This window comes from Pelophylax lessonae (genome assembly GCF_965119305.1).
Source record: "Pelophylax lessonae genome assembly, chromosome: 2".
Classification (NCBI taxonomy): Eukaryota; Metazoa; Chordata; class Amphibia; order Anura; family Ranidae; genus Pelophylax; species Pelophylax lessonae.
Genome location: NC_138769.1, coordinates 1,672,555 through 1,686,201, shown reverse-complemented (window position 1 = coordinate 1,686,201; position 13,647 = coordinate 1,672,555). Strand labels below are relative to the sequence as shown.

At 51.3% G+C, this 13,647-nt stretch overlaps 1 protein-coding gene across 3 annotated transcripts in view; it reads right to left on the bottom strand.

Annotated features, from left to right (window-relative positions):
- The window catches only part of MAB21L3 (mab-21 like 3), a 48,016-nt gene extending 34,759 nt beyond the window's left edge, over positions 1 to 13,257 (bottom strand). For all 3 annotated transcript variants that reach the window (XM_082244348.1, XM_082244349.1, XM_082244350.1), the window contains exon 1: positions 13,186 to 13,257. In XM_082244348.1, coding sequence (XP_082100474.1) covers positions 13,186 to 13,242 — 57 coding nt within the window. In that variant the 5' untranslated portion in view covers positions 13,243 to 13,257. The remainder of the gene's footprint in view (positions 1 to 13,185) is intronic.
- Between the last annotated feature and the right edge of the window lie 390 nt (positions 13,258 to 13,647).

The window sequence follows — 13,647 nt, the reverse complement described above, 5'->3', positions numbered from 1 at the left end:
CAGTAATACTACTGCGGCAGAGTGGTTCGTTATCGTCCAGCCACGTAGTATTAACGTGACTGGACACTCCCCCTTCTGGGCGGCGCTTGCGCGCCGCCGGAGGCTCGCTCCCGCTGTTTTCATTCACAGCGGGAGTCGGGCCAGGGAAGGAGCAGCGGCGATCGCCGCTGCCCTTACCCGATCGTCGGGGATCGAGTCTGGAGATCCGCCCGCTGTGTGTAAACACAGCGGGCGGATCTCCATAGTGACAGGGAGTGACAGATCGGACTGTTCAGCATAGCTGTGCGATCTGTCCCTGTGTCACTCAGTCACCTCCCCCCACACGTCAGTAAGCACCAGGCATACATTAACCCCTCCCTCTCCAATAAAATTAACCCCTTCCCTGCCAGTGTCATTTTTACAGTAACAGTGCATATTTATAGCACTGATTACTGCAGTAATGTCACTGGTACCCCCAAAAGTGTCAAAAATGTCAGTCAGGGGTCCGGTCTGTCCGCCGCAATGTCGCAGTCCCACAAAAAAAATCGCAGATCGCCGCCATTACGCGTTAAAAAAAAAAACACCAAAAATGACAGAAATCTTTCCCTTTGTTAGTAAACGCAATAACTTTTGCGCAAACCAATCAAAATACGCTTATTGCGATTTTTTTTACCAAACATAGATAGTAGAAAACAAATTGGCCAAAAATTTTTAAAAAAATTGGTTTTTACATCTTTTTTGGGGGGAATTTCATATAAAAAAATGTTAAAAATATTGTTATTTTTTCAAAATAAACGCTCTTTTTTTGTTTATAGCGCAAAAAGTAAAAATCGCACAGGTGATCAAATACCACCAAAAGAAAGCTCTGTTTGTGGGAAAAAAAGGACGTAAATTTCGTTTGGGTACGGCGTCGCACGACCGCGCAATTGTCAGTTGAAGTCGCACAGGGCCGAATCGCAAAAAGTGGCCTGGACGGAAGACAGCAAAATCCTCCGGTGGTAAAGTGGTTAAAGTCTATGGCGGTTCGCAATGTTCGCCGGTTCGCGAACATTCGCTGATGTTTATGTTCGCGACATCACTAGTCCTCACTAGCACCTACCTAGGAGGGTGCTACACTCACCCCCCACCAAACCAAGCCATGTCCTCACTAGCACCTACCTAGGAGGGTGCTACACTCACCCCCCACCAAACCAAGCCATGTCCTCACTAGCACCTAACTAGGAGGGTGCTACACTCACCCCCCACTAAACCAAGCCATGTCCTCACTAGCACCTACCTAGGAGGGTGCTACACTCACCCCCCACCAAACCAAGCCATGTCCTCACTAGCACCTACCTAGGAGGGTGCTACACTCATCCCCCACCAAACCAAGCCATGTCCTCACTAGCACCTAACTAGGAGGGTGCTACACTCACCCCCCACCAAACCGAGCCATGTCCTCACTAGCACCTACCTAGGAGGGTGCTACACTCACCCCCCACTAAACCAAGCCATGTCCTCACTAGCACCTACCTAGGAGGGTGCTACACTCACCCCCCACCAAACCAAGCCATGTCCTCACTAGCACCTACCTAGGAGGGTGCTACACTCACCCCCCGCCAAACCAAGCCATGTCCTCACTAGCACCTACCTAGGAGGGTGCTACACTCACCCCCCGCCAAACCAAGCCATGTCCTCACTAGCACCTAACTAGGAGGGTGCTACACTCACCCCCCACTAAACCAAGCCATGTCCTCACTAGCACCTACCTAGGAGGGTGCTACACTCACCCCCCACCAAACCAAGCCATGTCCTCACTAGCACCTACCTAGGAGGGTGCTACACTCACCCCTTGCCAAACCGAGCTATGTCCTCACTATCACCTACCTAGGAGAGTGCTACACTCACCCCCCACCAAACCAAGCCATGTCCTCACTAGCACCTAACTAGGAGGGTGCTACACTCACCCCCCACTAAACCAAGCCATGTCCTCACTAGCACCTACCTAGGAGGGTGCTACACTCACCCCCCACCAAACCAAGCCATGTCCTCACTAGCACCTACCTAGGAGGGTGCTACACTCATCCCCCACCAAACCAAGCCATGTCCTCACTAGCACCTAACTAGGAGGGTGCTACACTCACCCCCCACCAAACCGAGCCATGTCCTCACTAGCACCTACCTAGGAGGGTGCTACACTCACCCCCCACTAAACCAAGCCATGTCCTCACTAGCACCTACCTAGGAGGGTGCTACACTCACCCCCCACCAAACCAAGCCATGTCCTCACTAGCACCTACCTAGGAGGGTGCTACACTCACCCCCCGCCAAACCAAGCCATGTCCTCACTAGCACCTACCTAGGAGGGTGCTACACTCACCCCCCGCCAAACCAAGCCATGTCCTCACTAGCACCTAACTAGGAGGGTGCTACACTCACCCCCCACTAAACCAAGCCATGTCCTCACTAGCACCTACCTAGGAGGGTGCTACACTCACCCCCCACCAAACCAAGCCATGTCCTCACTAGCACCTACCTAGGAGGGTGCTACACTCACCCCTTGCCAAACCGAGCTATGTCCTCACTATCACCTACCTAGGAGAGTGCTACACTCACCCCCCACCAAACCAAGCCATGTCCTCACTAGCACCTAACTAGGAGGGTGCTACACTCACCCCCCACTAAACCAAGCCATGTCCTCACTAGCACCTACCTAGGAGGGTGCTACACTCACCCCCCACCAAACCAAGCCATGTCCTCACTAGCACCTACCTAGGAGGGTGCTACACTCACCCCCCACCAAACCAAGCCATGTCCTCACTAGCACCTAACTAGGAGGGTGCTACACTCACCCCCCACTAAACCAAGCCATGTCCTCACTAGCACCTACCTAGGAGGGTGCTACACTCACCCCCCACCAAACCAAGCCATGTCCTCACTAGCACCTACCTAGGAGGGTGCTACACTCACCCCCCGCCAAACCAAGCCATGTCCTCACTAGCACCTAACTAGGAGGGTGCTACACTCACCCCCCACCAAACCAAGCCATGTCCTCACTAGCACCTACCTAGGAGGGTGCTACACTCACCCCTTGCCAAACCGAGCTATGTCCTCACTATCACCTACCTAGGAGAGTGCTACACTCACCCCCCACCAAACCAAGCCATGTCCTCACTAGCACCTAACTAGGAGGGTGCTACACTCACCCCCCACTAAACCAAGCCATGTCCTCACTAGCACCTACCTAGGAGGGTGCTACACTCACCCCCCACCAAACCAAGCCATGTCCTCACTAGCACCTACCTAGGAGGGTGCTACACTCACCCCTTGCCAAACCGAGCTATGTCCTCACTATCACCTACCTAGGAGAGTGCTACACTCACCCCCCACTAAACCGAGCCATGTCCTCACTAGCACCTACCTAGGAGGGTGCTACACTCACCCCCCACCAAAACAAGCCATGTCCTCACTAGCACCTACCTAGGAGAGTGCTACACTCATCCCCCACCAAACCAAGCCATGTCCTCACCATCACCTACCTAGGAGGGCGCTACACTCACCCCTTGCCAAACCGAGCCATGTCCTCACTAGCACCTACCTAGGAGGGTGCTACACTCACCCCCCACCAAACCAAGCCATGTCCTCACTAGCACCTACCTAGGAGAGTGCTACACTCACCCCCCACCAAACCAAGCCATGTCCTCACTAGCACCTACCTAGGAGGGTGCTACACTCACCCCCCCACCAAACCAAGCCATGTCCTCACTAGCACCTACCTAGGAGGGTGCTACACTCACCCCCCACCAAACCAAGCCATGTCCTCACTAGCACCTAACTAGGAGGGTGCTACACTCACCCCCCACTAAACCAAGCCATGTCCTCACTAGCACCTACCTAGGAGGGTGCTACACTCACCCCCCACCAAACCAAGCCATGTCCTCACTAGCACCTACCTAGGAGGGTGCTACACTCACCCCCCGCCAAACCAAGCCATGTCCTCACTAGCACCTACCTAGGAGGGTGCTACACTCACCCCCCACCAAACCAAGCCATGTCCTCACTAGCACCTACCTAGGAGGGTGCTACACTCACCCCTTGCCAAACCGAGCTATGTCCTCACTATCACCTACCTAGGAGAGTGCTACACTCACCCCCCACTAAACCGAGCCATGTCCTCACTAGCACCTACCTAGGAGGGTGCTACACTCACCCCCCACCAAAACAAGCCATGTCCTCACTAGCACCTACCTAGGAGAGTGCTACACTCATCCCCCACCAAACCAAGCCATGTCCTCACTATCACCTACCTAGGAGGGTTCTACAATTATAATGTTGTTTTTTTGGTGGTGCTCTGGAGGGGGACATTTTTTTTTGGGGGGGGTGTTATGCTATGATGGAGGATTGGGATAGTATAGAATTTGTGCTCAGAGGGGGAATTTTTTTTAGGGGGGGGGGGGATTCGGTTTTTGAGCCTCTCCTCACGGGAGTCAGGAGGGTTTTTGGGAGGTCCTATAAATGGACACAAAGTCACTTTAAAGGAATGCGGGAGGTTCTGTAAATGGACACAAAGTCCCATTAAGGGAATGTGGGAGGTTCTATTAATGGATACAAAGTCCCTTTAAGGGAATGTGGGAGGTTCTGTAAATGGACACAAAGTCCCATTAAGGGAATGCGGGAGGTTCTATAAATGGACACAAAGTCCCTTTAAGGGAATGTGGGAGGTTCTATTAATGGATACAAAGTCCCATTAAGGGAATGTGGGAGGGTCTATAAATGGACCCATTAAGGGAATGCGGGAGGGTCTATAAATGAACACAAAGTCCCTTTAAGGGAATGTGGGAGGTTCTATTAATGGATACAAAGTCCCTTTAAGGGAATGCGGGACGGTCTATAAATGAACACAAAGTCCCATTAAGGGAATGTGGGAGGGTCTATAAATGGACCCATTAAGGGAATGTGGGAGGGTCTATAAATTGATACAAAGTCCCTTTAAGGGAATGCGGGAGGTTCTATAAATGAACACAAAGTCCCTTTAAGGGAATGTGGGAGGGTCTATAAATGGACACAAAGTCCCTTTAAGGGAATGTGGGAGGGTCTATAAATGGACACAAAGTCCCTTTAAGGGAATGTGGGAGGGTCTATAAATGGACACAAAGTCCCTTTAAGGGAATGTGGGAGGTTCTATTAATGGATACAAAGTCCCATTAAGGGAATGTGGGAGGGTCTATAAATGGACCCATTAAGGGAATGTGGGAGGGTCTATAAATGGATACAAAGTCCCCTTAAGGGAATGTGGGAGGTACTATAAATGGAAGTCAGACCAATCAACCATTGAATGACAATCCAAACAAAAACCGCCAAAAGGCGTTAAAAAGGCATCATGGCGGATGTGATCTACGCGTTTCGCCTTCCTCAGGACTCTTCCGGTCTCCTAGGCATATCACAGGAGCTTATAAATGATAAAAGATGTAACAATCATCACATTCATTGGATACATTCAATCGTTATAATCCACAGCCTCTAATAATTGGCTACGCTGAGCCATTGTTACAATGTAACCAGCCGCCGACCAGCGATGTAGCGGAACGTCCTCGGGTGGGGGAAGGGTTGGGATCTCGGTGCAGCCATGACTATTTTGAAGTTGGTTAAAGATCTGCGGGTCACTTTTTACAGGTGGCCCCTCCCCCCTCCCATCTTTACCGGGCTTTCCTGAGCGATCGGTGAGCCCGGTAAGGAAGCGACCGGTGGGATCTGGTTCCGGGGACGCAGTGAGGGGGAGAGATGTCACTCCTCCCACTGTGTGACGCAGGGCCTGGGACAAGGGGTAGGCAGGAGGAGCAGCTGCCCTGGGCGCTGTGGTATCATGTGAGGTGAGGAAAGGGGATTTGTGTTGGGAGGGGGGATTTGGGGGGGCAGCAGGTGGTAAGAATTGTTCTAGGAGAGGAAATATGGGGAGGTGTGCTGATATGGGGGGGATTTGAGTTAAGGGGGGTGAGGGAAGAGAGTTTGTGCTAGGCGGGGGGGGGGGGATTTTGGGGGTTTGTGCAAGGAGATTACGTTTTTTTTGGGAGGGAGATTTGTGCTAGTAGGGATGTTTTTGTGCTAGGAGAGGGCATTTTCTTGGGGGTGGGAAGTCCTGTGCTGGGAGGGGGGATTTGTAGTGGGGGGAGAGGATTTGTGCTGGGAGGGGGAATTTTTGTGCTATGATGGAGGATTGTGGAAATGTGTGCTGGGAGGGGGGATTTGGAGTGGGGGGAGAGGATTTGTGCTGCAGGGGGATTTTTGTCGGGGGGGGGGGTTGTGCTATGACGGAGGATTAGGGGAGGGGGGATTTGGAGTGGGGGTAGAGGATTTGTGCTTGGAAGGGGAATTTGTTTTGGGGGGGCTTGTGTTAAAAAGGAGGGGGGGGGGTTGTGCTAGGAGGGGAACTTTATTTGGGAGGAGGATTTGTGCTACTAGAGATGTTTTTGTACTGGGAGAGAGCATTTTCTTGGGGGTGGGGATTTGTGCTACGATTGAGGATTAGAGGAAGGGGGAACTTGTGCTGGGGGGAGGGGTTTTTTGCTGGGAGGGCTATTTTTTTAGGGGGGATTGTTGCCCCCCCCCATATATATGATGTACAGGTGAAGGATAGTCCAGGTGAGATTATGTAACAATTTCATGTATCCAATGAATGTGATGATTGTTACGTCTTTTATCATTTATAAGATCCTGTGATACACCTAGGAGACCGGAAGAGCCCTGAGGAAGCGAAACGCGTAGATTCTGTCCTTCCTTTAGAATATTCAGCCTGTCTGTATTTGGGTTGTAGTGAATTTGGTCTCTGATATGAAGGGGTCATATCCACCATGGAGGGGTTTTACTGCCTTTCGGCGGTTTTTATTCAGATTTTGCCCTAAAATTGGCGATTGTTTCCATTTATATGACTCTCGGAGGCGCATCGAACGTCCTGCATTGTGTTGGGGATTTTGGATATCGTTTCAGAGGTGACGCCCCCTGTCGTATTCTGGAACTTGGCCCGGCACTCTCCCCCCTGGCAGTCTTATGGAGAATGTTTAGTGTAAATCTTCCCAAAACCGAGCGCTCAACGAGGTTCAAAAATCTACAACATGAGAATGGAGCAGAAATATGAGACTGTCTGAGCTGCACCACCAAGGAGATGCTCAGTGTATAACATGGCTACTCTTTATTGGCAGAGATGAGCCAATCAGCAACCCCCCATCTAAATCCTACCCCCCCCCCTGAATGTCCACCAAGAGAGGGTCAGCCGTAGGAGACCATGTGCCTGCTATGGGGCCTGGAGCTGTCTGACCATGTGCCTGCTATGGGGCCCGGAGCTGTCTGACCATGTGCCTACTATGGGGCCCAGAGCTGTCTGACCGTGTGCCTACTATGGGGCCCGGAGCTGTCTGACCATGTGCCTAATATGGGGCCCGGAGCTGTCTAACTATGTGCCTGCTATGGGGCTCGGAGCTGTCTGACCATGTGCCTGCTATGGGGCCCGGAGCTGTCTGACCATGTGCCTACTATGGGGCCCGGAGCTGTCTGACCGTGTGCCTACTATGGGGCCCGGAGCTGTCTGACCGCGTGCCTACTATGGGGCCCGGAGCTGTCTGACCGCGTGCCTACTATGGGGCCCGGAGCTGTCTGACTATGTGCCTACTATGGGGCCCGGAGCTGTCTGACCGCGTGCCTACTATGGGGCCCGGAGCTGTCTGACTATGTGCCTACTATGGGGCCCGGAGCTGTCTGACCGCGTGCCTACTATGGGGCCCGGAGCTGTCTGACTATGTGCCTACTATGGGGCCCGGAGCTGTCTGACCATGTGCCTACTATGGGGCCCGGAGCTGTCTGACCGCGTGCCTACTATGGGGCCCGGAGCTGTCTGACCGCGTGCCTACTATGGGGCCCGGAGCTGTCTGACCGCGTGCCTACTATGGGGCCCGGAGCTGTCTGACCGCGTGCCTACTATGGGGCCCGGAGCTGTCTGACCGCGTGCCTACTATGGGGCCCGGAGCTGTCTGACCATGTCCCTACTATGGGGCCCGGAGCTGTCTGACCATGTGCCTACTATGGGGCCCAGAGCTGTCTGACCATGTGCCTACTATGGGGCCCAGAGCTGTCTGACCATATGCCTACTATGGGGCCTGGAGCTGTCTGACCGCGTGCCTACTATGGGGCCCGGAGCTGTCTGACCATGTGCCTGCTATGGGGCCCGGAGCTGTCTGACCATGTGCCTACTATGGGGCCCGGAGCTGTCTGACCATGTGCCTGCTATGGGGCCCGGAGCTGTCTGACCGTGTGCCTACTATGGGGCCCGGAGCTGTCTGACCATGTGCCTGCTGTGGGGCCCAGACAGTAACTGCATCCAATCATATCTTATTAAGATCCCATCAGGTTCTATCAGATCCTATTATATCCATTCAGATCTCATCAGATCCAATCAGGTCCTATCATAATCCAATAAGATCCTATCAGGTCCTATCAAATCCAATCAGATCCCATCAGATCATATCAAGTCCAATCAGATCCAGGGAGATCCTATCAGATCCAATGAAATACAATCAGATTCTATCAGGTCCTATCAAATCCAGTCAGATCCAATTAAATTCAAACAGATCCAGTAAGATCCTATCAGATTCAATCAATTCAAAACAGATCCTATCAAATCCAATCAGATCCCATCAGATCCCATCATATCCCATTAGATCCAATCAGATCATATCAGATCCCATCAGGTCCAATCAGATGCAGTAAGATCCTATCAGATCCAATCAGATGCAGTAAGATCCTATCAGATCCAATCAAATCGAATCCTATCAAATCCTATCAGGTCCAATCATATCCAGTAAGATCCTATCAGATCGAATCAGATCCAGTAAGATCCTATCAGATCCAATGAAATACAATCATATCCTATCAGATTCAATGAAATGCGGTCGCTGTCACGGTTTTCTGACAATTGTTCGGTAGATCCCTCCACACTGCTCACCATGGATGGGGGAATCGATTGATTTTCTCCCACAGGCTGAATGAGAGAAAATAAAAATCAATCGGATTCCTCCTCTGTAATTCCATTGTCCGGATTTCCTGCAGGACTCGGATAGATCCTCGCATCTTCCTGGGATCTCCACACTTCTCATACATTATTATTCCTATTCCTCCTCTGTGTGTCGGGATCTCTTCTTCTAACAGATTACACGGTGTGATCCCTATTCTCCGTATTTACTATCATCATCCGCAGTGTGGAGGGAATCCAGTCTGATTTCTGTCTGAGTGATGATCGATCCTTCTCCCGGATCGTTCCCTTCCCCCACTCCTCAGAAATCCAATATCAGGCCGGGTTTCCCCTAAAAAGATTTCCATATTTTGTCTCTCAGCCCTGATGAAGGGAGGCTGAGACCCCGAAACACGTCAGAGTTCTCTTCTCATGTGCAAGAAACTTCTCTATATACACCAAATATACACATATATACTCTATACACACATATATACTTTATATACTCTATTTACACATATATACTTTATATATATATATATATATATATATACATATACATACACACACTCTATATACACCATATATATATATATATATATGTTCATATATAAACCATATATATACTCATATATAAACCATATATATATATACATATACACACACATCATATATACTCTATATACACACCATATATACTCTATATAAACCATATATACTCTATGTACACCACATATATACTCTATACACACCATAAATACAGTATCTGACAAAAGTAAGTACACCCCTCCCATGTGACAACACTGAAGAAATGAGACTTTGCTACAATGTAAAGTAGTGAGTGTACAGCTTGTATAACAGTGTAAATTTACTGTCCCCTCAAAATAACTCAACACACAGCCATTAATGTCTAAACCGCTGGCAACAAAAGTGAGTACACCCCTAAGTGACAATCTCCAAATTGGGCCCAATTAGCCATTTTCCCTCCCCGGTGTCATGTGACTCGTTAGTGTTACAAGGTCTCAGGTGTGAATGGGGAGCAGGTGTGTTACATTTGGTGTTATCGCTCTCACTCTCTCATACTGGTCACTGGAAGTTCAACATGGCTCCTCATGGCAAAGAACTCTCTGAGGATCTGAAATAAAGAATTGTTGCTCTACATAAAGATGGCCTAGGCTATAAGAAGATTGCCAAGACCCTGAAACTGAGCTGCAGCACGGTGGCCAAGACCATACAGCGGTTTACCAGGACAGGTTCCGCTCAGAACAGGCCTCGCCATGGTCCACCAAAGAAGTTGAGTGCCGTGCTCAGCGTCATATCCAGAGGTTGTCTTTGGGAAATAGACGTATGAGTGCTGCCAGCATTGCTGCAGAGGTTGAAGGGGTGGGGGAGGGGTCAGCCTGTCAGTGCTCAGACCATACGCCACACACTGCATCAAATTGGTCTGCATGGCTGTCATCCCAGAAGGAAGCCTCTTCTAAAGATGATGGACAAGAAATCTCACAAACAGTTTGCTGAAGACAAGCAGACTAAGGACATGGATTACTGGAACCATCTCCTGTGCTCTGATGCAGTGGCGTAGCGTGGTTTGTCAGCACCCGGGGCAAGGCAAGTAATTTGTGCCCCCTAACCCGTGGGATTTTAGCACTCGAGTCTCTGAAACCCTTACCCCCTAAGCACATGTATTGTTTGTTATGAAAATACTGATGTAATTACTAATTAAAGTAAAATGCATCTAAATACAGGTTTGAATGACTAGCGTGCTCCCCTTCAATGCAGAATGACCAGCGTGCTCCCCTTCAATGCAGAATGACCAGCGTGCTCCCCTTCAATGCAGAATGACCAGCGTGCTCCCCTTCAATGCAGAATGACCAGCGTGCCCCCTTTCAATGCAGAATGACCAGTGTGCCCCCTTTCAATGCAGAATGACCAGCGTGCTCCCCTTCAATGCAGAATGACCAGTGTGCCCCCTTTCAATGCAGAATGACCAGCGTGCCCCCTTTCAATGCAGAATGACCAGCGTGCTCCCCTTCAATGCAGAATGACCAGCGTGCCCCCTTTCAATGCAGAATGACCAGCGTGCCCCCTTTCAATGCAGAATGACCAGCGTGCCCCCTTTCAATGCAGAATGACCAGCGTGCCCCCTTTCAATGCAGAATGACCAGCGTGCTCCCCTTCAATGCAGAATGACCAGTGTGCCCCCTTTCAATGCAGAATGACCAGCGTGCTCCCCTTCAATGCAGAATGACCAGCGTGCCCCCTTTCAATGCAGAATGACCAGCGTGCTCCCCTTCAATGCAGAATGACCAGTGTGCCCCCTTTCAATGCAGAATGACCAGCGTGCCCCCTTTCAATGCAGAATGACCAGCGTGCTCCCCTTCAATGCAGAATGACCAGCGTGCTCCCCTTCAATGCAGAATGACCAGCGTGCCCCCTTTCAATGCAGAATGACCAGCGTGCCCCCTTTCAATGCAGAATGACCTGCGTGCCCCCTTTCAATGCAGAATGACCAGCGTGCCCCCTTTCAATGCAGAATGACCAGCGTGCTCCCCTTCAATGCAGAGAGATCATCGTGCCCCCTTTCAATGCAGACAGACCAGCGTGCCCCCTTCAATGTAGAGAGACTTACCTGCAGCGGCGGCTTCTCCTCAGTTCCCCGCGTCTTCTCGAGTCCTCCCGCCTCCTCCTCGGCCAATGGCATGCATTCGCCTTTTGGCCAATCAGGAAGCGGGTCTGGGACCCGCTTCCTCATTGGCCAGGAGGATCCGTGTGACAATAGCAAATTTTCATTCGCTAATGTCACACAATGGAGGGGCTCGGGGCGCACTGCTCTGCGCCCCGGGTCCACCCTTTTTTGAAGCCTATTAGAGCCTCTGGCTCTAATCAGGTGATTCAAAAAAAACCCCACTCTGTGACAGCACAAGGCTGCTGACTTACTTGCTGTGAAATTGAGCGCTGCCCTCCCCCAGCATGGATGGTGTAAGCTGTGTCTGAGCAGAGACCAGTTCTATGCCCCACTGGAGACTCTCCTCTTCCAGCCAGCCCTGACGGAACTGTCTCAGCTCCCCCCAACTGCCCCTGCTGGCCAGGTGGGGAAACCAGATTCAGCTGGTGAGTAGAGTACCTGGAGCGGAGCTTCAGCCTGGAATGGGGGTCAGGAGAAGGCCTGGGAAGAGAGAGAGTGGGAGGGGGGGCTGAGTCGCTGCACCATGGGCCTCTGGTTTGTACTTGCTCCCTGGGCTGAAAGTTGCCAGTCAGCCCCTGCTTGGCTTGCAACGCCATCCCACCCTACACCAATGGACAGGTGAGGCACAGTCCAACCCCACCCCGCCATTTTCAGCCATAGGGCGGCCGCACTGGACATCTCCCAGCCTAAAGATGGAGGCAGCCGCAGACAGTGTGTGAACTGTGTATGTCAGAGTCAGACAGACAGAGTGACACTGCAGATGCGCCCCCCCAGATGTTGCACCCGGTGCGGCCGGCCCCCCCTGCACCCCCCCACGCTACGCCACTGGTCTGATGAGACCAAGATAAACTTATTTGGTGTCAGATGGTGTCAGGCGTGTGTGGGGGCAACCAGGTGAGGAGTACAAAGACAAGTGTGTCTTCCTACAGTCAGGCATGGTGGTGGGAGTGTCATGGTCTGGGGCTGCATGAGTGCTGCCGGCACTGGGGAGCTACAGATCATTGAGGGAACCATGAATGCCAACATGTACTGTGACATACTGAAGCAGAGCATGATCCCCTCCCTTCAGAGACTGGGGGGCAGGGCAATATTCCAACATAACGACCCCAAACACCTCCAAGATGACCACTGCCTTGCTAAAGAAGCTGAGGGTAAAGGTGATGGACTGGCCAAGCGTCTCCAGACCTAAACCCTATTGATCATCTGTGGGACATCCTCAAACAGAAGGTGGAGGAGGGGAAGGTCTCTAACATCCACCAGCTCTGTGATGTCATCATGGGGGAGGGGAAGAGGACTCCAGTGACAACCTGTGAAGCTCTGGTGACCTCCATGCCCAAGAGGGTTAAGGCAGTGCTGGAAAATAATGGTGGCCACACAAAATATTGACACTTTGGGCCCAATTTGGACATTGTCACTTAGGGGTGTACTCACTTTTGTCAGATACTGCATATATACACACATACATTACATATATACTGCATATATACACACATACATTACATATATACTGCATATAGGGACAGACAGACGGAGGTGTGAGTACCGTGTTGTGGAGGAAGTTGTTGAGGTCCTCCTCGGTGATCCTCGTCTTCTTCTCCATCTCCCCTCCGGGGTCCTCTCTTTCCTCTCTGTAGAGCCAGAAGAACCCAACACCTCCGATACCAGAGTGACAATCACTCTGCCAACTCTACTGCCTGTACCACACCCACCCTGCCAACACACCCCCACCGCCAACATACCACACAACTCTACGCCTACTCTACAACTACCCCCGCAGCTCTACAACTACCACCACAGCTCTACAACTACCACCACAGCTCTACAACTACCCCACAGCTCTACAACTACCCCCCACAGCTCTACAACTACCCTACAGATCTACAACTACCCCCCACCGCCAACATACCACACAACTCTACGCCTACTCTACAACTACCCCCGCAGCTCTACAACTACCCCCCGCAGCTCTACAACTACCACCACAGCTATACAACTACCACCACCG